Source organism: Nothobranchius furzeri, chromosome 11 (assembly GCF_043380555.1).
Source record: "Nothobranchius furzeri strain GRZ-AD chromosome 11, NfurGRZ-RIMD1, whole genome shotgun sequence".
NCBI classification, from domain to species: domain Eukaryota; kingdom Metazoa; phylum Chordata; class Actinopteri; order Cyprinodontiformes; family Nothobranchiidae; genus Nothobranchius; species Nothobranchius furzeri.
The window spans coordinates 67295165-67320687 of record NC_091751.1 but is presented as its reverse complement, the minus strand read 5'-3'; the positions used below and the strand labels follow the sequence as shown (position 1 = coordinate 67320687).

The following is a 25523-nucleotide window of genomic DNA, read 5'->3' as shown; positions in this document are numbered from 1 at the left end:
AACTGGTTAACAAACCGTTGAATGCACCTTCTAATGTGCTGGAAGTCTGTCTGACGGCTTCTTATTAAAGCGAATAATGAATAGAGTCACAGTCACCATCTGTGTTTGAAGATGTTAACTGAGAGGACTCAGTAGGCACAGGTTGACTCCGCTTGACTGCATTTTCGCCATCTTCAGTAAATGTAGGTAGGTCGCTGTTCTCTGGCTCTTGAAAAGTCACCTTGCGTATCTGGGGATCTTCGGTCCCTGTTTTCATTTTGTCAAGCTGTATTTTCGTTTTAGTATGATCCATAATCTCTTTTACAAGTAAATCCTCAACATATCGAGTATGTATCCTAAAGTTACCAACTTCCTTCTCATATTCAGCCTGGAGTTTTTTCTCTGACTGGGTTAGTTTCTGTGTACTGGGAGGTCCCCATGGACGCCTGAAAATCTTCTCCAGCGTTAGCTCATTTCCTTTCTGGCAAGGGTTTCTTTCAGCTTTCAGTTCCTCAGTCAGTTCTTGAGTCGCTTTCTCTGGGCTTTCAGAATGAGCTTTGTTTTTATCCGCTTCGGGTTTAAAAACCATTTTCTTGGCCGCAGCCAGTCCAGACCTGAGAGACCTGAAAGTCCCCAACCAAGATTTAGGTTCTTTGCAAGCCTGGATGTCGTTTTTGTTTTTCAGATCTTCAGATTTGGCGTTTGCACCAGCAACGCCGGTCTTGTGATTCATTTCATCACATAAAGTCTTAACTTTGTCAACAGCGACCAATAATTCTTTCTCTGCGTTTTTAAAAGTGCTTATGTGCTCATGTTCCACTGTCTTTTGTAGTTTAGTCTGTTCTGTCTTATAAAACGTCATCAGCATAAACGTGTCACCATGAGCCTTAACTTCTTCATCCAGTTCGACCTGAAGTTTTTCAGCCTGCTTCTCAGCACGCTCACATCTTTTTTTAAGTTCCTCGTTTAAAAACTGCATATGCTCTAAAGATTTCAGTAAGTCTGACTTTTCGTCAGCAAAAGCTCTTTGTTCAGCAGCTATCAATTCACAGAGGCCGGCTTTCTCAGCTTTGAGGCATTTGATAAGGTTCAGGTCATTAATGTTTGCTTTTCCACGAACCTCTCGATTTTTACCAGGGTCCGGCATAAGGACCAAACACTGCCTTGTAGGTTCTACTGTTTCGCTTTTTAAAGCATCCTGTTGATTCGATTCACGGAAACGGTCTCTCACTGATTTCAAAGCCTTCATCAGTTGCTGGTACTTTACCTTGCTTGATAAATACTCCTTTATTCTCATTTCAGGTATTTTTTCTAATAGTCGAGAACTTTTTATCATAAAATGAATATTTCTAACTCTTTGTCTGGTTTTCTGGAAGAAAGTTACCATCTTGCTGCTTGTTTGAAGTTTAAGAATCTCACTAAGAGTTAAATCAGTAAAACTGTTTCTATCCGTTCTCTCAAACTATAAAGGAGAGACCGTATGTCTAGCTGTACTCACCGCAACGTTCAGTTGAGTAAAGACTTTGCCTATGTGACGTCACAGACGTATAGGGCCAACGCTGTCCGTACGTAAGTTACGCTGAATGCGTAGGGTACGCAGAATGCGTAGGGCGTCGGTACCTGCGTGGGGGGTGGGGGGGGGGGGTAGTAGTAGCAGCATAAAGCTCAGAAAACATAAAAATTAGTTTCCCACCGTTTGAGCCGTTGCGCGTTTTCTTAAATATGAAGACTGTCAGTCAAAATTCGGCCTAAATAGCTAATCTTATTATTTACAAACATTAACACCCCCCGGCAGAGTAATGGTACAGCCCAAAGTTTTGTTTTAGCTTCATATTATATGTCGATGGTTGGCTTCACCGGTATGCTTTTATTTGATACCTCGCGGCGCTGCTGAAGGTCCGACGATGAAGAGACAACGCGAATCTGGAGCAGAGGAAAGAAAAAATAGAAACAGAGATGACGCCCGTACGTCCCTGCTGGTGAGCTCGTCTTTAGCTACCTGGGCAGCCCGGAAGGTGACAGTTGGAGTCTGAGCTTCTGTGCTGAGGCTCGTAAACATCCCGGTGCTACTGAGCAGAGACTAGCTCTAGTAACGGCAGGTTACTTACATGCACGTCTTAGTTGAGCTTTGGAGACATGTCAGTCAGAAAATCTAATTACTGGATGAAGTGAGCCATAAATTCAATGTTCTAACAATAGTGTCTCATCTAATGATGCACTGGAGGTTTTACATGTATTAAAGGCATCTTTGAGAAAACAGAGACTCATTTATGTATCTTGAGACAGAGCCAAGTGTCCTCTTTTTTATTATCCAAACTATGCTCACCCTAATTCAATTATCTTCCCTTTTGGTCATGTACAAAATGCCACCATTGCTTTGTTTCATGTGTATAAATGGAGGATAGGTTTTGTCCTTGTTCCATAATATTAATATAACATAGTTGAATATCCTTTTACAGTGTGATTAAATTAAGGGCTTTACAGATAAACTGCAGACTAATGATGATTCATATTTGTAGTCACCTTTTTATCCCACTGTAAAACAAAATAAAAATCATTAGAAAATCCTAATGTGTTGTTACTTTTATTTAACTTTTGCTATTCACATTTTTTTTACATTTCAAAAACATTCACAGGATCAATGCTTAAATATTTACAAGGAGTTCCATGCAGCCAGGAGGGAGATTCTGAAGATGGGGAACCATGAAGAACCATTTTCAAACACTGCTCAACAACACCAGCATCCTGAAAAACTCCAGCAACCATCTGCTTCCACTTCAGCACACCATGTTGAACCCTCAAGCGACGGTACACAGACACAGCACACAGCGATTGTGTCAGAAGGTACTGTACACACACCCATATTGGAAAGCCCTCCAGCAGGTAAGGAGATTAATGCACCACCTCCAACAGACTCCGCCCTTTGGCCGTCAAATATTTCACACAGTGACCGGGTTGAAGTCGTGAGAAGAGGACCATTCAAAGTTCCAGCAGAATTTTCTTTTCCTAAGAGTTCAGATGGATCAGCCACAAAGAACAAATGTCCCTTGTTGTGCGGATTGTTGAATTGGCACCTAATCCAGATATCAAAGAGTACTTTCTGGGCTTTATGAATGTGGTAGAAACAACAGGGCTCAATCTCTCAAATGTTGTTCCTGACAAGTTTAGGGAACTCAGCATTTCCTTCGACATCAGCAGAGGTCAGTCTTATGATAATGGAGCCAATATGAAGGGAAAGAGACAAGGAGTACAGGCCAGACTGCTACAACAGAATTCAAGAGCAGCGTTTGTCCCATGTGCTGCACATACAATGAATCTGATCATATCAGATGCTGCTAAGTCATCTACGGATGCAACTGGCTATAGGGCTGCTTGATTATGGCAAAAACAATAATCACAATTATTGTGACTGAAATTGAGATCTCGATTATTTAAGATGATTTTTCAATTTATGTTGATTTTATTTGTTTTTATTCAGTCATAAAATTGCTCCGGGCAAAATCAGGACAAAAATAAATAAGAAACAAGATGATCACTAAAATAACCCGATTCTCAGTATAAAAAGACCAATATACTTATAGCTCATAGTGTATGACCCAAGGGCTATAGACCTTGGTTTAACTCATTTAAGTCTAACCAGTACAGACCCAAATACCAATATCTTGCAAATACTGACAGCAAGAATTATACAGTGGCATTTATAACAAATAAATGTAAATAAATTGATGTTCACAAAATGTTGCATAACATTTGATATTTGAATGTTCCATGGAGGCATGGTGAGGTGAGAATATTTGTGCCGCCATAGTGCCTGTATTTGATATAGTGCCTTCTAGAGTCCTGTGTTTTTGAAACGTACCATTTCTTGAGCACAGATTACAGTAGGAGAGCAACAGTTGCTATGGAGATGGAGTAAAGTCACACACGTAAGGCGAGTCTGCTGATGGGCAGAGGGCAGCTTTAGCTTCCTGCAGCAGGCTTTGATGCATTGGTTTGAATGTGACAGAAGAACCAAAATGCACATCAGTGTAGCAGGCAAAGGACATTTTCTGTTTGGATTTCTAAATTTTTGTTTATTTTTCTTAATTCTGCATGACATTAAACATTATTTTGGAAACCTTCAAACCCCTTTAACCTTGCATTGTGTGGTAATTTCCACACATGAATATCACCAACAGCAGGGGAATGTCAGTCTGGTGCATTAAGGGGTCAAGTCTTACAGAATAATCTCATTATTGCAACACAGATAACTACTGCCGCAACAATAAAGGGGATTGAGTTGTTTAAGAAGGCAGCGATACGAGCCGGTTACGGTGGTGTTCAGACTAGTGAGCGACTCATTAGCCCTGAGGGATGTGAACTTTATTCCTCCAAACTGAGTCCCCTCAGGAATCCACCCACAACAATTAATATACAATTATTTATCATTTTGACACATAATCAAGGTTTGAAACAGATGAAATCTTTCTCTAACAGATTATTGTGACCTTCTTTAGAATTGGATGTCTTGTTGTCAACAGGAGAAGGTCAGAAGGCATCAAGGAACTCAGTTACTTCCAGTTATCATTGGTTTTCTCTATATTATTCGTTGACATAAACTAAAAAGACAGCAGCATTATCATTTAAATCATTCCAATTCCATCTGCTGCCTCCATCCAACGTGGAAATAAACAGTGATTTATCTAAATATGTCATCAGCCAGCTCCTTGATTGTGTCCTTCAGCTAAAAGCGGGGCGAGATCACCATCAGCTCCTCCACATGAGGGTCTGCATGCATTTATTTTACACGCAGAACCAATTTCAATTTATATGGATCTAAATAGCATCTTTACTGGTCGTGACAATGGTCACAGTAGCACGTGATGACCATGTTAATCCAGAGGCCGAGGCTCTCTGCTGGTAGTCCCCCTCTCGTGAGCCGTAACTGCCCCCACACCCTCTCTGCCCCCCCTCCACTTAACTCTAATCGATGGGCCCTCCTCCAGTCGGCCATTTATCAGAGCAGCCCGACAGATCCAGAGAAATAGCCACAGAGGACCTGCCCCCTCGACCTCGTTACACAGAGCTCACACAAGCCAGACGTACTGGACGAGCTGAAGTGGCTTTAGTCACGGATCGAAAGAGGAAGAAAAAATGAACACAAGACGACGAAGAGGAGGATTGTTTTTAACTTAAATCCCACTAGTCCTGTTTATTTCTCCTGTTTCCTGTACTCAGGGGACGCACTCCCAATCCAGTCCCCCAGTGATCGCTCCGAGAACGTCTCTTCCTATAAGATCACATGTGCTGTTGATCAAAGCGACGCGGTGTGAATTACCCTGTCCCTGACACCAAAATCATGGTGCTACCAAAGCCCGGGGCTACATAGCCTTTACTACATCTGGATCCCAGAGAACCGTCCGCTTACATTTAGCTGCTTGTCTCTGATGTTATTTAACAAACCAAAGAGACACGGAGCAAGCCTTTACATTGCACATCCCCCAACTTTTTACAGGAAATGTTGGCCCCATTTAATTTAATGTGGATTTCTTGTCTTTACTTATGAGAAAATCTCTCAAACACCCTCTTCAGGCTGACTCACAGTGAGAGCTTCCACGGTAATCACATATCAAAATACTGATAAAGAGCATTTAGTAAAAAAAAATCATCAAAGTTTTCCTTTCCTTTGGCTGTGTTAGAAGTGTGTTGTATGCTGTAGAATTTAAAAAGCAGCTTAAATGTAATAATTATGTTTACGAGTTGTTGCAATACTCCATTAGCCAGGCAAACCATCGTAAACATGTAAATAAATGGTCTGGCAACGACCCACTGACAATCTACTGTTGTCTTTCCAACTGTCTCCGCATGCGATTGGACAGTGCTAGGACCAATCAGAGCAATGTACAATGTAACGTGCATTTCGCTATACGCTGCCGAAGAAGAAGAGGAAAATTCATCCTTTTTTGAAATACAGGACTTAGGAACGTCTATCGGGTCATGTCTCAAACAAAGACCTGCAGGTTAAATCATCCAAAGTGGATGTTAAAGCCGTTTCAAATGGAGCCTTTCCTGCGCCGATGCCATATTTGTAGTTTGTAGTTTGTCTCTGTTGCTAAACCTGCCTCTCTACAGACATAGAGCTCTATGATTGGCCCAAAAATTCTTCAGTCCAATGCAGAAACTGGTTGATCACCCCGGGGCCAGACTACTAACATGTGGCTTTACAACCACAATGTCCTCGGAAGTGAAAACACTTTTAAAAGGGAGGGGGTGTCCTAACTGTTGCTGTAGGCGTGTTGTGTGAGAGTGCAGTTATATACTGGTTAATGTATTTTTGGGTTCAGTTGCTTTCATGTGGCCTAATGTGAGTCCATTTAAAATGTTAAGTTGTTTGGTGATGTTTTGGAAAAGGAATTTGGGATCATTGGAATGATCAGCAGCGTTTCTTGATGTGACCTTATGGCGGTTTCCCAGGGCATCACAAGGAGGGCGGCATCCATTATTTTTTTGTTTTATTTGGTATTTTTTCAGTCATTTTTGGAAATAGTGATTAATTTTGATTAATTCACAGCTTTATGTTTAATTAGATTTGAAAATTAGTCATTTGACATCCCCAATTATAATAAATGTCTACAGATGAGATCAAACAAGACAGAGGAGAATTGCCTGAAGCTGTTTAACTTGGACCAAGCATTTTAGGTCACAGATGGGTGTAGCTTAGGGTCTCTGTCTGTACACCTTATCCTCCCTTGCTCATCCCCTTCCAAAGTATTCTGAAGGATTCATTTCTGGTTTTTCATTTTTTGAAATATGAGGCAGAAAGAGGTGTTGTCTGGCGAACCGCATGGTACACATGGAAGGGGCTGGGTGGAGTCAACTCTTTCTTACGTGCTATGCTAAAAGTTTATGTTGTGTCATAATAGGCTGACTTTATTCTTTCTGATCTCCAGGGCAAAACAACAAACACTGAGCAGCTTATTATTGTCAAGCAAATCATGCACACCTCAACTAGCAGCAGTCGTCACAAATAGCAGCTGTAAGACATTTTAGGTGATAGCATGTTGTTTTTCTGCTATTGAACTATTTTCTAATAAAGTTGTGTTTAATAAAGTGAAGGAAGGAAAGAAAAAACGTTTCCCTAGCAGTTTTTAAAAATTTCCCCATATAATCCGATTAATCGATTAATCGTGTCGAGACCACATCCGATTAATCGATTATCCAAATAATCGTTTGTTGCAGCACTACTTCACATAACAAAAAGGTTCATAAAAAGCTCATTTACATAAGCGTAGTGGTGTGGATGGGGCCTGGTGACGAGTGAAGCTATGAAGGCATCACACTTAGTGGGATCTGCTAGATACAAACCTACCTTTGATCCTCCTGGACTCCCTTCGTTGGCTGGTTTTGACACCTGCCTGGACCTCGGCCTCTGCTGACATCCTCCACCTCTGAGTCCCTTGTCCTGCTCACAGTAGATCCACCATTGGTTAGCAGCACACCCGCTAATCCTTGCAGCTCTCAGTGTCCAGTTCTCCACTCTCAGCAGGGTTTCTTACAGTTGCTCTTTGATGAAGAAAATCTCCTTCAAATCAATAGTGAGATGTCTGGCACTCCTCAATAAATAAAGATCCAGCATTGATAAGTACGTTCTGTCACAGTTGGCCCATCATGTTTGAGTAATGCAACACAGAACACGAGAAGGTGATTGAATTATGAGGTGAGCGATCCACTAGAGAGCAGCTTCACATCAGATCTGACATCCTCTGGAGTGTACCTGAGTTCTCTCTGTGAAGGTCAAGCATCACATGGTCCACTGCTGCTCTTTTCTTAAGGTTCACCTGTTGCTCAGGAGTAATTCCGCCTGGGGGAGACTTGCAACAATGATTGAATCAAATAAAGTTGTTCAGAGTAAGTCAGGAGGGGTTGTTATTCTTTGGCAGAGGACTTCAGATGCAGTTTGACGGCCCATCCCAGTCAGTGGCGCCGAGCTCTGCGGGACAAGGAGACAGTGATAATAAATGTTAAGCTGGAGGTGGTTAAACATTAAAATGACACATGCCCCCTTGTTCACTCATTACAGCATTAACATAGCAAATGGCAGGCACCGATTCATCAAATCAACAAAGATGTTGTTATCTCTTCTGGATCATCAATCCTTAATGAGCGAACTCTGGCTGCTCGGCGCCCACCCTTGAAGAAGACCTCTGGTGAAATATTTAACGCTCCTGTTTTATGTACCGCTCACGAGTAAATATAGAACAGTAAAGCATGACCGGTGCTTCTGTGCATGCGATGCTCATTTTCAGAAGACGGGTTGCTGATATTTCAATTCAAGTTCAATTCAAGTTTATTTATATAGCGCCAAATCACGACAAGAGTCGTCTCAAGGCACTTCACATAATAAAAATTCCAATTCAGGTCAGTTCATTAAGTCAATCAGAAATAATGTTTCCTATATAAGGAACCCAGCAAATTGCATCAAGTCACTGACAAGTGTCAGTGACTTTACAGCAATCCTCATACTAGCAGCTGTAAGACATTTTAGGTGATAGCATGTTGCTTTTCTGCTATTGAACTATTTTGTAATAACGTTGTGTTTAATAAAGTGAAGGAAGGAGAGAAAAAACGTTTTCCTAGCAGTTTTTAAAAATTTCCCCATGTAATCCGATTAATCGATTAATCGTGTCGAGACCCCTTCCGATTCATCGATTATCCAAATAATCGTTTGTTGCAGCCCTACTTCACATAAATTTCCGGCTCATGTGCAGAGGGGAAGCAGCGGAGAGCGCTGAACAGGAGCAAACTGTGGTGGGAATCCTGGCACAGCTGTCTATAAACTGGAAACCCCTCACGTTGTGTTTTAATGCCCTTGAATCATCCAGTGCTAACACGGGGGTTGTGCCAATCTGGCACTACGTTCGGCACAGCCTCCGTTGGCAGGGTGAGACGCCATTGTTGGAGGAAGAGGCATTCGGCCCACAATGGTGTGAAAAGAGCTGCAGCACGACGAGAATTGGGCGAGTATTATCCTGTGTGACATGGTGAGCGCATGTATTAAAAGAGTGACAATAAAAGTGTCGTTTCAGAAGTACAGTATGCCACCTCTTTAACCCTAACCCTAGCACTAAAGTCATCCTGATCTCACAGTAAACAAATGAGCCGCTGGCTGGAGGAGCTTCTACAGGAGTCAGTGTAATAACAAAAACACTCTTTTCATGTCTGCTTGTTGTAGAAATCCAACGTAATCGACTGGCGATCCTGACAAAACCACCTTAGTAAGAGAGTTTAACTGATCAGTCAGTGAAAGGCTTCCTAACCAGCATGAAACCTGCTGTGTAATTAGGCCATATGGCATTATGTTTTTATTTTACAGCAGTTATGGAGATTAGTCCACCAATATTTGTTTTTCAGGTTTATGTGATTCCTGGAGATCAGCTAAAGAGCCACAACTTAAACCATAACCTTTGACCTTGGGACCCTCTGGTTTAAACTTTTAGTGGATCTGTAAAAACTTGAGACTTCATGTATTTTATATAACCCTTAAATTTTCTAACGTTTTTGTCCTTTTAGCACAAAAAATGCACTTACAAATCTTCCATTAGAAATATTAAATAACATTTCATAAGTCCCATTTTTTAAACATGGATTTCATTCTTAGCTTCAGCCCTAACAAAATATGATAAAATATTTGTGTCTTCCTGAGATTTAACCACTTTATTGCCAGGTTCATGATAAAAACCAGAGCTGTGAAAAATATTTAAAAAAATGTAAAAATCTAATCATATTTTGTGTTTTATGTCCAAATTATCTGTTTTGGTGTTGAATTGTCACAGCCTTTGGGTGTCACAAAAAGCATTTATACTTTTGCTCACTTTATAGTTTATAGTTGTGTAATTTTCATATTTTCTAAATAAGTCATAATTTTTGCATTTGTGAACCAAAAATGCTAACACAATACCTCCTCATAGAACATTTCATAACTCCCAATTTTTACATGAAAATCATCCTTTGCTTCAGTCCTCACAAAATATAATAAATCATTTGGGCGTTCCTGAGATTTTACCTTTTTAATAGGGATGTGTATTGGTGAAATTCTGGCAATACAATATGCATCACGATACAATTCAATTCAATTCAAAAATACTTTATTAATCCCAGAGGGAAATTGATCGCTGTAGTAGCTCAGAATAATAATAATAATCAAGTCAGTTGTTGTATATTACAACGGCTGTTGGCAGGAAGGATCTCCAGTGGCGGTCAGTGTTGCAGCCAAACTGAAGAAGCCTCTGACTGAAGACACTCTTCCGTTGTCGGACAGTCTTGTAAAGAGAATGCTCAGGGTTGTCCATCATTTTCTTGATTCTCTGGAGAATCCTTCTTTGCATTATCTCCTTATTGGTGTAAAACTCTCTGACAGTAGGAAGTTTATTTTATGCAATTAAAGAAATTCAATCAAATCAAATATACTTTATTAATCCCTGAGGGAAATTAGAGTTTCAGTACACACAATTCAGAGATCAGACATACATGGTTAAGACACATGACAAGAATTGGTGACTGTGGTCATTCACAACCCTGAGTCGCACTACCTTAATAGAGATAAGGGTTACATGAGGATTGGTTCAGGTGGAGGGAAAAAGGCACTTCAGAGTTACCCTCCACCAGGAGGACAGCTTTGCTCTGCAAAAAAAAACCTCAGACAGATATGCAACAGACTTCACACAACATAAGTGTCCACTAGGTGGGGTGGTGGGTTGGGACTATCCCCGCTTCAGCTCCTGCAGCCACAATAAGCAGCACATGTCACCTCAGTGTGGATAGGGGGAGGAGCATTGAGAGTTGGAGGGTTGCAGTGACCCTGGAACATTTCAGCGGCCTTCCCACTGTCCCGCCAAGGCTGGGAAAGGAGACAGAGTTGAGTTGCCATAGCGATGACACATTCCACATATCTTCTGAGGGAGGGGGGGGGGGGGTCGTTGGAGCCTTGCAGGCTTAAGGGCGCCAGATTCCGATTAAAATTTGTTTGGGGGCCAGACAGAGATAATTTCCTCTCTGTCTTACCGTTTGTTGGTCCTCAACCTCTCAAAATCCCAATAATGGACATTAATGTATCCCAATCCGTGCTGATTCGTCCACTCTCTCCTTGATGGCATCCATCTTTTGTGCCAATAATGAATCTCGGCCAAAGTCCCAAGCTTACGATTCATCTCGACAATTATGTGAGTCTGTGAATTCACAGCGCGGTGCAAACCATCTCTGAGCTCCGGGATCAGGCCAATATTCCTGGGCAGCTCGTTAATTTTCCGGTAAACCAGGTCAGAGCCCTGCACTGAAGCCCTAGGCCCTCGGGTCGGCCCCGACGGCCCGAGGGCCAGGCTTCGGGCCAACGACTGTGCAATTACCTCGAACACGGGCCGGGCGCCTTTATTTTTAATCGAAATCATTAAAAAAAATTAAAACACTTAAACGCAGCAGTAGAGCCCTGCGCGGGACTGTTTTCTTCATCCCGCTCCCGCTGAATTTCTGACCATTACAGCCTGCAACCGCAACATGTGTGTTACACTCCCGCCCGCACCTGCAGCGTACATGTCTACTCCCGCCCGCAACCGCAAAACTCGGAGAAATTATTACCTCACAATAAAAGAGATGTATTGAGTTTGCGTCCTCAACATGTCATTATATAGGTTATCCGCTTTCACCGCAGCGCTGCGCTCCGTTTCAATCAGGCTGTACAGCAGGATTTCCCCTCGTAGCGATATTTTCTCTAACTCTGATTGCTTCATGCTATAGATCGTTGGAAAGCTGCTTTTATGTCCTTTTAGGAACCGTTGGAATTATTTGAATCTGATCAGCCATTCAAAAGTTATAAAATGGAGCATTTTGGATGACAAACTCGGCACGTCTCTGAATCTGTGTTGTGATTCGTTGCGCTCAAGGCAGGGAATCCCGGTGGCTACCGTAATGTATTGTATATGCACGGAAAGCCCCATTTTTAATCTTTTCAGCACTTTTGGAATTTTAATGATATCTTGAACTAGAGTAGGGATCGGCAACCTGCGGCTCTTCCATCCATCTGATGCGGCTCTCTGTGCTTGTAAAATAATAAATGGTTATTTAAATAAAATGCTTTATATTTTACTGAATTAATTTTATATCTGTAAGTCAATTCTATGTGAAGATTGTCTGCGTAAACCTGAACAGACCCAACCCAATCTTACTGTGAGACCGTGTTGGGTCACGCTTGTGCGTAATCATATACGCTTATATGAGCTGAAGAGGATGTGAGATTCTGGGATTCTCCTCAGACGGCTCCTGGATGTGTCGCACATTGGAGACAGGAACAAGCACTTTTCAGCCAAGTTTCATAATCGGGGAACATTTTCTAAGTGACAAGTCTCTCTGAGTGACAGGGTTTGGAAAACACTCGCTTCAGTGGGAAGAAGCTTCCCGCATGCGCTTCTGCGACGCTCGGATCCTGCATGTCTTTTAACACATTGGTCAGGATTGACGCACTTTGTTTTCATTTAGTTGGTTAAAAAAAAGTCGGGCTTGGGCTCGGGCCGGGCCAGAGAATCCTGAAAACCTTTTCGGGCCGGGTCGGGCTGGGGCTCAGATTTTAGGCCCGTGCAGGGCTCTAAGCCAGGTAGCCTCCAAGGCCAATGAGCAGGAAACCCGACACCAACACCACAAATATCCACACATCTTCAGAGTCCTCCACAGACAGCTGAGTTAAACAAATCAAGTTCCACTGTTTCCAGGAGTCCAAGATGTGTCCAACTGGGTCTGTCCCAGCGGGGCATCTGGGAGCCCCGTTTCCCGTTCTCTGTCGCAGCCTGGTCTAGCAGAATTGGAACAATTTGGAGTTTTTGCTGCAGGCAAGGGCTTTACAGCTTTTATACAAGAAATATTTTAGGTGAACTTTATGTATTTAATGTGCTTCTTGTGAAAATCCCTTTTGCTCACCACATTGGTGCTGTTGTGACAAAAGAACATCAGAAGCTTCTCTCACAGTCCCAGTTAACAGCAGACCTGCTTTACTGGTCTGTGTGGGAGGTATGGAGGCCGAGCAGCTTTATTTGTTTTGAGTAGGGCTGTAGCGAAGCCTCGACGAAGTCGACGGCTCGATTCTAAAAATTTGTCGACGTCAGATCCGGAAGTCGACGCACCGCGCCCACTTGTTGTAAATAGAGGAAGAATCTGCCTGTTTTTCCTCTAGTTCGCCCTCTTCTCCGCCTTCACTAACATCTCCGCCAAATACCGAAGACCCGGAACAACGTCCGTCCACTACTAGATTATTTTCCTGTTTTGCCCGCCTTCGTCTCCCGGCAACGGACAACAACTTCCGGGGTCAGATGCGCTGCTTCGTGTCTATCGCAGATGTAGAAAATCACCGGGAGCGCTTCTCCCTTCATTAAGGAGCTTCTTTCAGACATGAGGAGAGCTGTTTTGGTGGTAGCAGTCTCTCCTTCGTGCTGGTCTGTTTGCTGCTGGGTGTTTTTGGTTTATTTAAACTTGGTAACTTGAACTTAACGTTGGTAAAGCTACTGTTAGCATCTTCGCTAACAGCTTCTTGCGTTGGGATAAGCCGTTACGTTTTGGTTTAGACTTCATCTTTTTTGTGGTGTAGATCTCCCTTTTATTACATTTAGAGTGTTGTGGGTTTTCGGTTTAGTGTAAAATATCACCTGAGTTTGGTTTAACCCGTAACACCACTCGCCTCACGCACATAAGTGACCAAAACAAAGCAGCATGGAGACACTCCACCTTCTACCACCTCTCAGGCAGCAGCCTGCACTCCCAAGTTCTACATGTCACCAGAACATAACCAACCGCAACACAATAAACGCAGTGTTATACAAAATGGAAGGCCTGTAGTGTGTATTCTCTTACAGTAAGAATTTATCAATTTTTTTGAGGAATTTATTTGAGATTTTCTGGTTTTTGTTAATTGTGCAATAGAAAAATAATCATTAGATTAATTTTCTAAATAGTCATTAGAATAGTCGACTATTCGATAAAATAATCGTCAGAATAATCGTTTTAAAAATAATCGTTTACCCCCAGCCCTAGTTTTGAGCCAACTGGTTTGAAAATGTTTCGTGTTAAAAAAGCATCTAGAGTGCTCAGAAATCTGCTTGGGTGCTAATTATTGACAACTTTCATTTAAAACGACCAAAACATCATCTGAAGGTGGACGACAGCTAAATGATCGGGTTCTAATGGAATTAAAACATCTTAGACACACCGATACTCTTGTGAAGTCTGGTTTCAAAACAAACTTTAAAATCATGAACAATATTCTTCTCCAGCCTTCAGAGAGTACAGACGCTTTTTTTCTCAGCTCCCTTATCGGCTTCTCCAAGGCTCTTGTCCTGTCTGCCTACAGAGCACTTCTCTGCATTTCTCCTGAAATCACTACTCTATTTTGGAAATATGGACTTAATTAACTGGTCATTCAACGCGATTGACAAAATTTTTTCTACAATGAGAACGGAGAAGGGGGCTCCCACCTGTCCCGAGGGGACATTCGCATCGGGATATGCACTCGATTCTTGGGAGGTCTGGCGAATCGTGTGCCTCTCTCAGCTGTCCATCGAGGACGTGGAAGATTTGTGGATGTTCGGCCTGTTGATCACTGGATTTCTTCTGATTGGAGTGGGAGGATATCTGGTTTTCTGGAAATTTGGGAAGACGGGAGCGATTGGAGTGCGACCCGTGCCCACGGAATGTGCCGCTCGGGCGGTGACCTCACAGACTGGAACGTTACTCGAGGTGAACCGTAAGCTGGACAATGTCCTCGCGGCATTGCCTGTGATAGTACGCAAGATGGATTTGATCTCGGAGAGGGTCGCCGGACGATGCGGGGATGTGGAATGTAAAATTGGCTTCACTGGTGGACATGAATAACCACTTAGAGACTCCAAGGCGGAGAGGAAAAATTATCTCTGCCTGCCCTAAACAAAGTCATGTTTATCCTTATCTGACGCCATAGCAGCCTCTCAAGGCTGCCTCCACACCCCCCCACAAAAGGAGGAATGCCGACAGATGCTGTGTCCCGACCTTCACCCTCTTCCTTCAGGCTGACATGTCTGCGGGAACTTCAATGTGCTCTCTGGTCCTCATCTCTCCCTCCCACCTGTTGGTCTTCAGCTGGTCGATGCGCCGCAGTGGCAGCTCCCATTGGAGGCTTCAGGATCCCGCCCAACCCCGCCTCCCCATCGGACTCTGATGTTGTATCTGTGCTGTTTTGTGCTTCCATGTTGAAAGGAGTTTTTTTGTATAATAGAGTTACTCCCCGCTGGGGCTAACTCTGCTATGCCTTTTTTTTACCTACCCCCACTTATCCTCATGTAACACCCTTTTCATCTATCTATTACGGTAGCGCGACTCATGTTGCGAATGACCACAGTCACCAATTCTTGTTATGTGTCTTACCCACGTATGTCTGATCTTTGAATTGTGTGTACTGAAACTGAATCTCATTTCTCTGTATGTCCTGCACATGTGGTAGAAAATGACAATAAATGGCTTTGACTTTGATCTAACATTTACTAGATCCTGTCTCATTTCTGAAACTAGAGTCCAGCTGTTGGAGACCTCCAGTCTGCGTCCAACCTCAGTGTGACCTGATATGTTCTGCTCCCATCATCAACCTCTGGTAGCTGCAGCTGACTCATCATTACTAGTTATGGTCTGGATTTGTACGCCGTGTGTCACATACCGCGTGGGCTTTATGAGGTTGATGATGTCACCCAGGTCCGGCGGCGGGGAGCTCTCTCCTCTGGACCGTCTCAGACAGAACACTGGAGGTATTCTCCATGTCACAAAGAACCTTATCTGAACGTAAGTTTCATTAGCAGTGAGAGAGATCTGCCTCTTTGTGTCAGACTGAAGAGCGATTTAATGTGATGTATGGCTGCTTTTCATAGCCAGTGCTATCTAGGTCACCCAGACTCCTGGTCTGCTCTGTGTTTTAACCACCGTCTCTCAGGATCTGGGTCAGAGTTAACGAGCATCGCTCATTTTCCAGCTTCTCTCAACAGTTTGGGGATGTTGGAAGCTCTTGACAAAAGCCACCATTTATTAATTTGCTGGTTTTATTGCTGCCGCTGAAAACCTCCGTGAGCAACAGCAGTTTGACTTCGTCTTCTTCCATCAACCGCGTCTCTGTGTGCCCAAACTTCACAGACGGTATTTTGAGCAGTTTGTCTCCCGCTGCAGTCAAAGATCCTGCCTCACACAGGATTCATTCAACAAAAGCAGGCAGGTTGTAGCCTAAACCTGATGCATGGCTGCTCCGTCTCCCCGAGCATCAGGCTCATCAATCGGCGCGAACGCAGAGCAGCATATTTAAGTGTTTACAGCCAAGATGGAACCAATCCGAGCAACAAGCAGGTATGAATGATGTCAGAAGAGAAGCACGCCATAATTATCTAATTAATGTATGCCCCGTTAATCAGGACTTTGTTCGCCATTTAGCAATAGAAGTGAATTTCTATTTGATTTACGTTGCAGAGAAACAAAAGGTAACAACAAGTGACAATTATTGCTCTCTAGCCATCTCTGTGGGTGAAGATAATTCATTAAATGTGTTTTTCAGTCATGTTTACAGTCTCAGTGTTAAAATGGGCAATCACTGAGCATGAGTTGCTTTTTAAATCGGATCATTTTTGGATATTCTTCGCGAGCTGCAGTCTCCCAGCGAGTGACATTTCCTCCTGTGGCTGATTTTTAATCGACTTCACAATCAGCCTCATATTGTGAAACAAGCGAGCCTTGGCGCATCCTGCCACTGATGAGTAACAAAGGTTGAGCAGCCATCCATCACTGGATACGGCCAATTACACCGCCATTTACTCTGGTCCCGATGGAAGGTGCAGCCTCTGAGTGTGCTCAGACGAAAGGAGCAGCCCCGGACCCACCTCCTCTCCTTCACAACCTAGCGGAGAAGGGGAGGTGGTGTCAGGGCCTGAGGCTCGTGCTGGTCATCTTTCTAACAATAAGGCTCCCAGCTGGTGTGTGTGATGCGCCTGTCGCAGCCTGGCCTAGCAGAACCTTCCCCGAGTAGTTCTGCTGTGGTACCGTGTGTCACCTGCGGTAGAAACCAGACACTGATCAACTCCAGTTTAAATTAAACCTTTTGTTCTACCCTTTCAGCTAATATCAGCTTCATAATCAACAATATGTTTGAGTCGCTTGTAAGTGGCCTTACAAGCGTTTAATAGCCATTAAATCTATGATAAGGTTAATGTGCTTTGGTGGGACTAATTAGATTCGTGACGGGCGTCGGGGTCTCTGCTGTAAAGCTGCAGTCTGCTCCGGTAGCCTCCTGCAGCTCTCATGGATGTCGCACGTCAGTGAAAACGTTCACGTTGAAGGAAGAAGCTTTATACGCAAATATGTGTAAACTTCACTAACTATAACCTGAAAGTAAGTCTTGACAGGATGAGTGCTTTAAAGATTATACGGAGGTTGAAGAACCGGAACGTTTTCTTTGTCAGAAAACTGAGAACAGAGCATGTTTTCAGTGATAAATGAGGCCCGTTCGTGGGCATGGCTAGCTTGTAGGTGGCAGTAGTTCCCCAAATCAACGGGCTCTTTGCTGAAAAACATTTTCATGAGGGGGAATAATTTGTTGATAGACAATAATCAGTCTAACCGTCGTGCTTTTCGTGTGATCTTCCACACAATTGTTGAGCTTGTAGTGAACAAATGTAAACAAAAGTTGCACACATGATGTCAGAGCGTTTTTAACGCTGGCAGTGACATAAAACCCAAAACCACATACCGATTTTCACAAACACTGGCCGGCAATGAGGAAATCACAAATCTTCACTTTGGTCGGAGTATTTGAAACAAGTGTTTTTGGTGTTTATTTGTTGTTCTTGGTGTTTATTTGTTTGGTGTTTTGCCGTTTTATTACTTTTCACGTCGACGCCGACCAAACCATAGAAACAAATCTTTGTTTTGTGGGACGCTCGGCCATGTGTGTAAAACATTCATCAGCAAAGAAACGGGAGCCTGAGATTCAATTAAAGAAGACCGGAAGTAGATCACTGCAGTCACTAACAACTATGTAGTCAAGTAAAATAACTGACATGTGAGTGTGTATGTGAACATGTGTGTCAAACATGTGTGCACGTGTGCATGCATGTGTGCACGGGTATGTGTGTGAACGTGTGTCACATGTGTGCGCGCGTGTGCACGTGTATGTGTGTGTGTGTGTTCATGTGTGTGTACATGCATTTGTGTGCATATGCGTGCATGTTTGTGTGTGTGTGTGTACATGCGTGTGTGTCAAACGTGTGTGTGTGTGTGTGTATGTGTGCACGTGTGTTTCAATCATGTGTGCACGTGTATGTGTGTGAACGTGTGTCAAATGTGTGCACGCGTGTGCACGTGTATGTGTGTGTCCATGCGTGTGTACGTGCATATGCGTGCATGTTTGTGTGTGTGTGTGTGTGTGTGTAAATGCGTGTGTGTCTGCATGTGTGTATGTAAATATCTGTGTCAATCATGTGTGCACGTGTATGTGTGTGAACGTATGTCAAATGTGTGCGAACGTGTGCATGTGTATGTGTGTGTATGTACATGCATGTGTGTCTGCATGTGTGAATGTGAACATGTGTGTCAAACATGTGTGCACGTGTGTGTCAATCACGTGTGCATGTGTATGTGTGTAACATGTGTCAAATGTGTCCATGCGTGTGTACGTGCACATGCGTGCATGTATGTGTGTGTGTGTGTGTGTGTGTGTGTGTGTGTGTGTGTGTGAGACTCATGATTGTCTTCAGTAATTAATGCCAACATATACACAAGAGCACTACTATTCATTGCCTGGACTGTATATCAGGCTTGGATTCATAAATGTAGTCTAATGTAATCTAATGTAGTCTAATGTAATCTAATTCCTGTTTATGTTTGAATGAAGGGAATTACGTGGTTGCGCTGCCGAGAAAAATGGAGATAAAAGTGAATTTAGGATGATCAATTTCAATCTTTTTGAGTTTTGCCTGAACGACAGTCTCAAAAATTCCCCCCCCCCCCCCCCCACACACACACACACCCATTCTACTTGTTTTAAAGATGGAGGCCCTTTGGCGATGGATCAGTGCAAAGTGCACACTAACCCCCAAATTCCACTACCTCCGCTCCGCTCCGACACGAACGCCGGAGCAAAATCGGTCCCGTTGTAGTCAATCAGAGCAATTCCACTACTGCGGCCGTGCTCCGGCAGTGCGGCGCCGTGCGCCGCCCTCTGTTCCGGCATCCGGCAAAAATAGAATCGATCCTATTTTCGCCGGAGCACCTCCGCAGTAAATGGACAGAAATCACAACCGCCCAACAGGAAAAGGAGCAAGCACAACTTCCGTTTTTCACAATAAATCGATAAACAAAAGGCGTTTTTTGTTTCATATGCACAGGTTTAACAACTTTTAACAACTATCAATGGCGGCTGAAGTTTAAATGCACAAAAGTAAGCCATAAATACAGTTTCTACTATCAAAGTAGTCACACTTTGTTGATCCAAACACTGCTGATCTCTCAACACAAATGATGGGCAGATTAAACAGTTCATTTCGATGCTTCTCCCACACAACGGGTGTTTGGATCTAACTTCCGTGTTTATTGCTCGGACTGTATCGCAAGATCTCGAAAATCCCGCGCATGCATGTTTACGCACCTCAGGTCTCCGCACCAGAGCGGAGCCGTTGTAGAGCGGGTACCAGTAAAAATTGAGTTCGGAAGCGAGCGGCTGCGGAAGGCGGGGGCGGACCGGAGCGGAGCGGAGATAGTGGAATTTGGGGGTAACTCACTTGTCTTGCTCTGATTTACTTGTTTTTTCAGGTGCAGCTGGTGAACTAAATCAGCAAACCGAGGCTTTGCTGTGCTGGTGTCTGAGCTGGGCACCCAGCTAGGCATGTCTGTAACATGGCAGTCATGGTTGGCATGGAGGGCAGCTCCTCGCCGCTCGCTGGAGCACTCCTGCATGTACGTATCACCATCCCAGCTGCAGGATACCCAACCAGATTCAGAAAGCATAACTGTGACATGTTAGCAGCAGAGGTCTCCAGACCCAAACATCCAGCATGTTTTGGAAGTTTGCATTTGTTCTGCAGCCACGGCTGCTCTAACAGACACATTCAGGCTAATAAAGTGTCACACGCTCCCTGTGGTGAGAGTAAACAATGGCACAAAAACAAGATGGGCTCCACTCCCTCTTCATTTGTTTAATCACGCCCGTCGTGTAGAGCAGGTCTGGAAACGAGACTCCTGGACCGATCTCACAGCAGCTAATTGGTGAGTTGGGCTTTCCAAAACACCTCATCTGATGATCCTCCGTGGCTTCCCTGAGGAGTCTTTAATTCACTGTTGATTTGGTTTGTTGTTGTGCTTCGTCTGTGTCGGAACAGTGTGTTAAACGGGCTATTCACCACTTTGGGACGGTGGGAGAAGGAACTGGGTGGGCTCCAGGAAGCCTGGCAAACACTTCTGCCCTTCCTCTGCTGCTCTATTTCTTCTCCTTTTGATTTGAACCAAATGAATCATTCCTAATGCTACAGTATTTACATTCTTCCAACTCAATCCACCCATTTTCTGCTGCATAATCTCTGTTTCCAAAGAAGAGTCTAAGGCTGCAATCCCTTCGTCTTCGTCTCTTTGTCTTCCTCCGCTTATCCGGGTCCGGGTCGCGGGGGCAGCATCCCAACTAGGGAGCTCCAGATCGTCCTCTCCCCGGCCACCTCCACCAGCTCCTCCGGCAGGACCCCAAGGCGTTCCCGGACCAGATTGGAGATGTAACCTCTCCAACGTGTCCTGGGTCGACCCGGGGGCCTCCTGCCGGCAGGACATGCCCGAAACACCTCCCCAGAGAGGCGTCCAGGAGGCATCCTGACCAGATGCCCAAACCACCTCAACTGTGTCCTTTCGATCAGGAGGAGCAGCGGTTCTACTCCGAGTCCCTCCCGAATGTCCGAGCTCCTCGCCTATTCTCTAAGGCTGAGCCCGGCCACCCTACGGAGGAAACTCATTTCGGCCGCTTGTATCCGTGATCTCGATCTTTCGGTCATTACCCAAAGCTCATGACCATAGGTGAGGATTGGGACGTAGATCGACCGGTAAATCGAGAGCCTGGCTTTCTGGCTCAGCTCCCTCTTCCCCACGACAGATCGGATCAGCGTCCGCATCACTGCAGACGCCGAACCAATCCGCCTGTCGATCTCCTGATCCCTCCTACCCGCACTCGTGAACAAGACCCCGAGATACTTGAACTCCTCCACCTGAGGTAGGACCTCTCTGCAATCCCACCTCAGCCTTTGGTTGTAGCAGACTATTAGCACAAAGACACAGACATAAGTCTTTTCCCCTCTTCTCTTATATGCTCTCCAGACCAAGCTAATAGCCAAACTTCCTTTTTAATTACACGTGGGTCGTATAAGAGATGAAAACACATGAGTGGTTTTCTGGGGAAACAGAGAAACAGTTTCACAGAGCTGTTTTGATCATTCGAGCCATGAAAAGCAAAAATTTGATCTGGAAATGCCGCAGACAGGAAACGTGATCAAAACAGCTGAGCACAAAACAACACCTGAAATCTGCATAGAGGTACTAATAAGGCAGGGGAGCCTTGCTGAAAGAGAAACGCTCCGTTTGTCTGCTGGTTGTCACACTGCGTAACACAAGCACGCACAAGGATAGATCCTCTTAATGAGTCTCATTAAAGGGGACGTTGTAGATTTCAGGCGTCGCTCTTTTGAGTTTTTGCTAATGAACCTTTCAGATGAGCCTGTTGCCTTGCTGGGTTTGAGGACTGCTAAATAAAACCAGGTAAAAAAATAATGATATGTCTGCAGCTAGTACCAGTACTGGAACGGTTCCACCAAAGGGTTCTCAGATCCCTCGTGTGGGTCTCAGGGCCTCGTTTGACAAAACATTCTCATGAAATAGTTGCAGAACTGCAACAGGCAGCCTGTTTCAGGAAGTCAGGAATTGTGCTATAAATGAAATCAAGTTAACTGCTCAGCAGGAGGAGTACCTCAGACTCTTACACCCTTACTCAGTACCTCAGAGATCCTCATCTGTGCCCCAGACAAGCTGGTTCCCAAAGTCAGAGACTCTCTTGGTCAGCTTGTTTCTCACACCAAACCTTCTGTCAGGAATCTTGGCGTGACCTTTGACCCGGCTCTCACCCTGGATTCTCATGTCAGTTCTCTTGTTCGCTCTTCCTTCTTCCATCTCAGGAACGTTGCTAAGCTGAGTCCCATTCTGTCCCGCTCTGAACTTGAGACAGTTCTCCACACCTTCATCTCCTCACGCTTAGACTACTGTAACTCTCTTTTCACGTGTCTGAGCAGAACCTCCCTGAACCGTCTACAGGTGGTTCAGAACGCCTGTGCTCGGCTTCTGACCAAGTCCTCCAAACACACCCACATCACCCCGCTTCTCCTCCAGCTTCTCTGGCTGCCAGTCAACTTCAGGGTTCATTTCAAGATCCTGGTTCTGGTCTATAGGGCCTTACATGGACAAGCACCATCTTACATTGGTGATCTTCTTAGTCCCTACACCCCCAGCAGGTCCCTGAGGTCCAGTGATCAAAGCCTACTGGTTGTGCAGCACCAGGCTAAAGGTCAAAGGTGACAGATCATCTGCTGCTGTGACCCCCAGACTCTGGACCTCTCTCCCCCTGAGCCTGAGATCAGTGGACTCAGTGGTCTCCTTTAAAAAGCAGCTGAAGACTCACTTGTTCAAGCTGGCTTTTGTATGACCTTCTTCACCTCTCTCTCTTTATTCTGCTCTCCCCACCTATTCCACCTTCCTCAGGATCCACTGATTTCCCTCTTTCCTGTTCACTCTCTCTCTTTCTTTACATTTTTAAATCACAATTGTTAATTTTTGCTCATTTTAAATATATTTTTAAACATTTTCTAAATGCTTTTTTATAAATTTTTTACAGTTTTTGTTTTTGTGAAGCGCCTCGTGATTTTTATCTTGAGAGGCGCTATAGAAATGATTTGTATTCCTGCTGCAGAATAAAATGTCAGAACAAGACAGATTTTACGAGGTTGGGAAATGTGGAACAGCTTCTAGGAGAGTTGTGACAACAAACAAATAAAATAATTAACTGTGAATATATTCAGACCAAATTAGGACACTTTCAGACTAAACTGCATGACTAGCATGTGTGATCTGGTCATTCCTGTCAAACCTGCTGCTAATATATCAAATGGACCAATTCTGTGAGATTCCAACAGAAAATCAGGATATTTTCTTACAATTTTGTGTCTCAAACTATTCGCTGAAAGAAAGATTCGTCTAAAAACAAGAATAAGAAATGCTTTAAAGGGAAACTAATGATCTTTATGCGTGTTGGACTGGACCGGCCAGGGGTGGAAATCATTCTGATTGGCTGTTCAGCAACTTTGTGAACAAGAAGCAATCATCAGCAACAAAAGCAGACTTCGATCATTGGTTCTATCCATTTCTCGCCCTCATTTCACCAAAACAAAGTTTTCACGAGTGAAGAGAAAGCAGAAGGTGACTGATAGCCTGGGTCACTGGATAATTGAATCCCATTGCTCATTTCTGGAGGCGTGGATCCCACAGCCCTGCTGGCAGACTGACGGGTCCTCCTGGTGTGTTTGACGACAGTTTTATGTTCTAGCACCACTCAACACCCCCCAGTCAGTGCTGTGCATTCATAATGCTGGTTCAGTGGATAAAGGGACAGTCCGGATGTGTTAATGAGAATCGAGGAGGTTTTTTCTGAGGATCGGGATTAGGATTAGGGTCACTGAGAGCAAATCTGAACTTTACCTTTGACGACCGTCTTTTGGAGTGTTTTTTAGGTATGAATAGTGATCTACACACGTTCGTTCATTCTTTCTTATGTTGGAAGTATTGAGATGTACATCAGGTCAACCAGAGCTTTGCACCACAGAATTCACAGCTTGGCTTAGATATCACACTCACACGAGTGTGATATCTGCTGGAAGAACGGTTGTAGCACCAGCGAGAGGAAGGTGTGTGTGTGTGTGTGTGTGTGTGTGTGTGTGTGTGTGTGAAAGGAGGACATCCTCTCTAGTGAATACTGATTGGGTCTGGCAGACAAAACGCCTGGAGTCTCTGACAAAAAGCTTTTCTGCCTTTCATGTATTTTCATTTCATTTCTTTTGATTTCTGATTGTTTTTGTTGTTTGAACAGAAAGACTTTTGGTGGAAACCTACGACCCACGTTCTTCACCTGCTTAGACACCGTTACCCAATATCAGGAGGTTCGTATTAACATATCCCTGTGTGTTGACACGATTCAAATAAAACTTCCTTCAGGGAGGATCTTCTGAGATTACGGATGAGGTCATTCCTGAGTGTTGTGGTATTTATCAGACTGGTCATGATAAAAAGAACAAAGCTTTTCAGACTTAAAGGGACTTTACGGAGTTTAACATTTTTATGCTCGCGATTGCCCCCTCAGGCCAAAAGCGTAACGGCAGCTTCAATAGTAGTCTCGTGCACGAGGCGTGCATGCTGTACGTGCACACTCCTTAACGAAAATAACAGCTGAGACAGTCCCGTGTGCATGTGTGTGTGTGTGTGTGTGCGCGTGTGTGTGTGTGTGTGTGTGTGTGTGTGTGTGTGATGCCTGGAGGACAGAGGACAAGAGAACGTGCAGCTAATTAATTAAATAATTTGGTTCTGTACCTTTCTCTTCAGCACAGCCGACAAAGGTTTAAGATGGGTCAGTCCTCCTGCATGCTCAGATCATTCCCTTCCCTTGCTTGAAAAATTGTTCCAAAATGAAAGTTGAACCCACATCTTTTTATCTGTGAATTCAATGCCGTTCGGCGAGTCTCAAAGAAAAATTTGGGCATCTTACTGTAAAAAATATACCATTAATGTAAAAAAGAAACACTAAATAAACTATGTTCACATCCAGAGTTGAACCTGGGTCTTCTGCATGAGAGTCAGACATCTTACTAGGTGAGCTAAAGCACCAGTGACATTATTTGTATCTGTAACATTTATATCCTTGATGACAGCTGAAACAACGTTCAAAGAACGGTTCGGAGTGAAAATGGCTATTTTGTTGCTAATTTGCAGGAAATATCTAGAAGAAAGTTCTACAGAAAGTAGCTAAGGGTCCTCAGAAATGTAGCTAGCTTTGTCACTAGGCGTTAGGAACAGCGACAAAGTGGCACTGCCTCTCTCTCTGCTGCTAAAGCTACGGATAGCAAATGCTACGGGCGATGCCTGAGCGTGAACGCGCATGAAGCAGCCTGCTCGACCCGAGCATCTCTCTTTTTCTGTGATTTTACAGAAAAACAGGCAATCACAGTAAAAATGCCAGGGCTCATTCTACAGGACCAGGGCATTGCAGGAGAACGTATGAAGAAGACATTTATTATTTCTATACATGTTTTGGCTGTCACACTTCCATAATGCCCCTTTAATGCAGGTGAAAGCTTTCTGCTTTTACCAGACCAACTGTTGATGGTTAATTTGCTCCTGATTCTCATTAGCAGCATTGGGTCGTGGCTTTATTTCCTCTTGGCAGTCTGTTTCTGTCA

The 25523-nt window shown here is 43.9% G+C and overlaps 1 protein-coding gene across 5 annotated transcripts in view; it reads right to left on the bottom strand.

Moving 5' to 3' along the window:
• dab1b (DAB adaptor protein 1b) overlaps positions 1 to 25523 on the bottom strand; it is an 86356-nt gene that overhangs the window by 39377 nt on the left and 21456 nt on the right. For 2 of the 5 annotated variants that reach the window (XM_054742565.2, XM_054742689.2), the window contains exon 1: positions 1858 to 2053. The exons of 1 other annotated variant lie outside the window; for it this stretch is intronic. In XM_054742565.2, the coding sequence (XP_054598540.2) occupies positions 1858 to 2038 (181 nt within the window). In that variant the 5' untranslated portion in view covers positions 2039 to 2053. Of the gene's footprint in view, positions 1 to 1477; positions 1581 to 1857; positions 2054 to 7327; positions 7773 to 25523 lie in introns of those variants that run through there. 2 more of the 5 variants (XM_070541770.1, XM_054742754.2) reach the window with 2 other exon arrangements.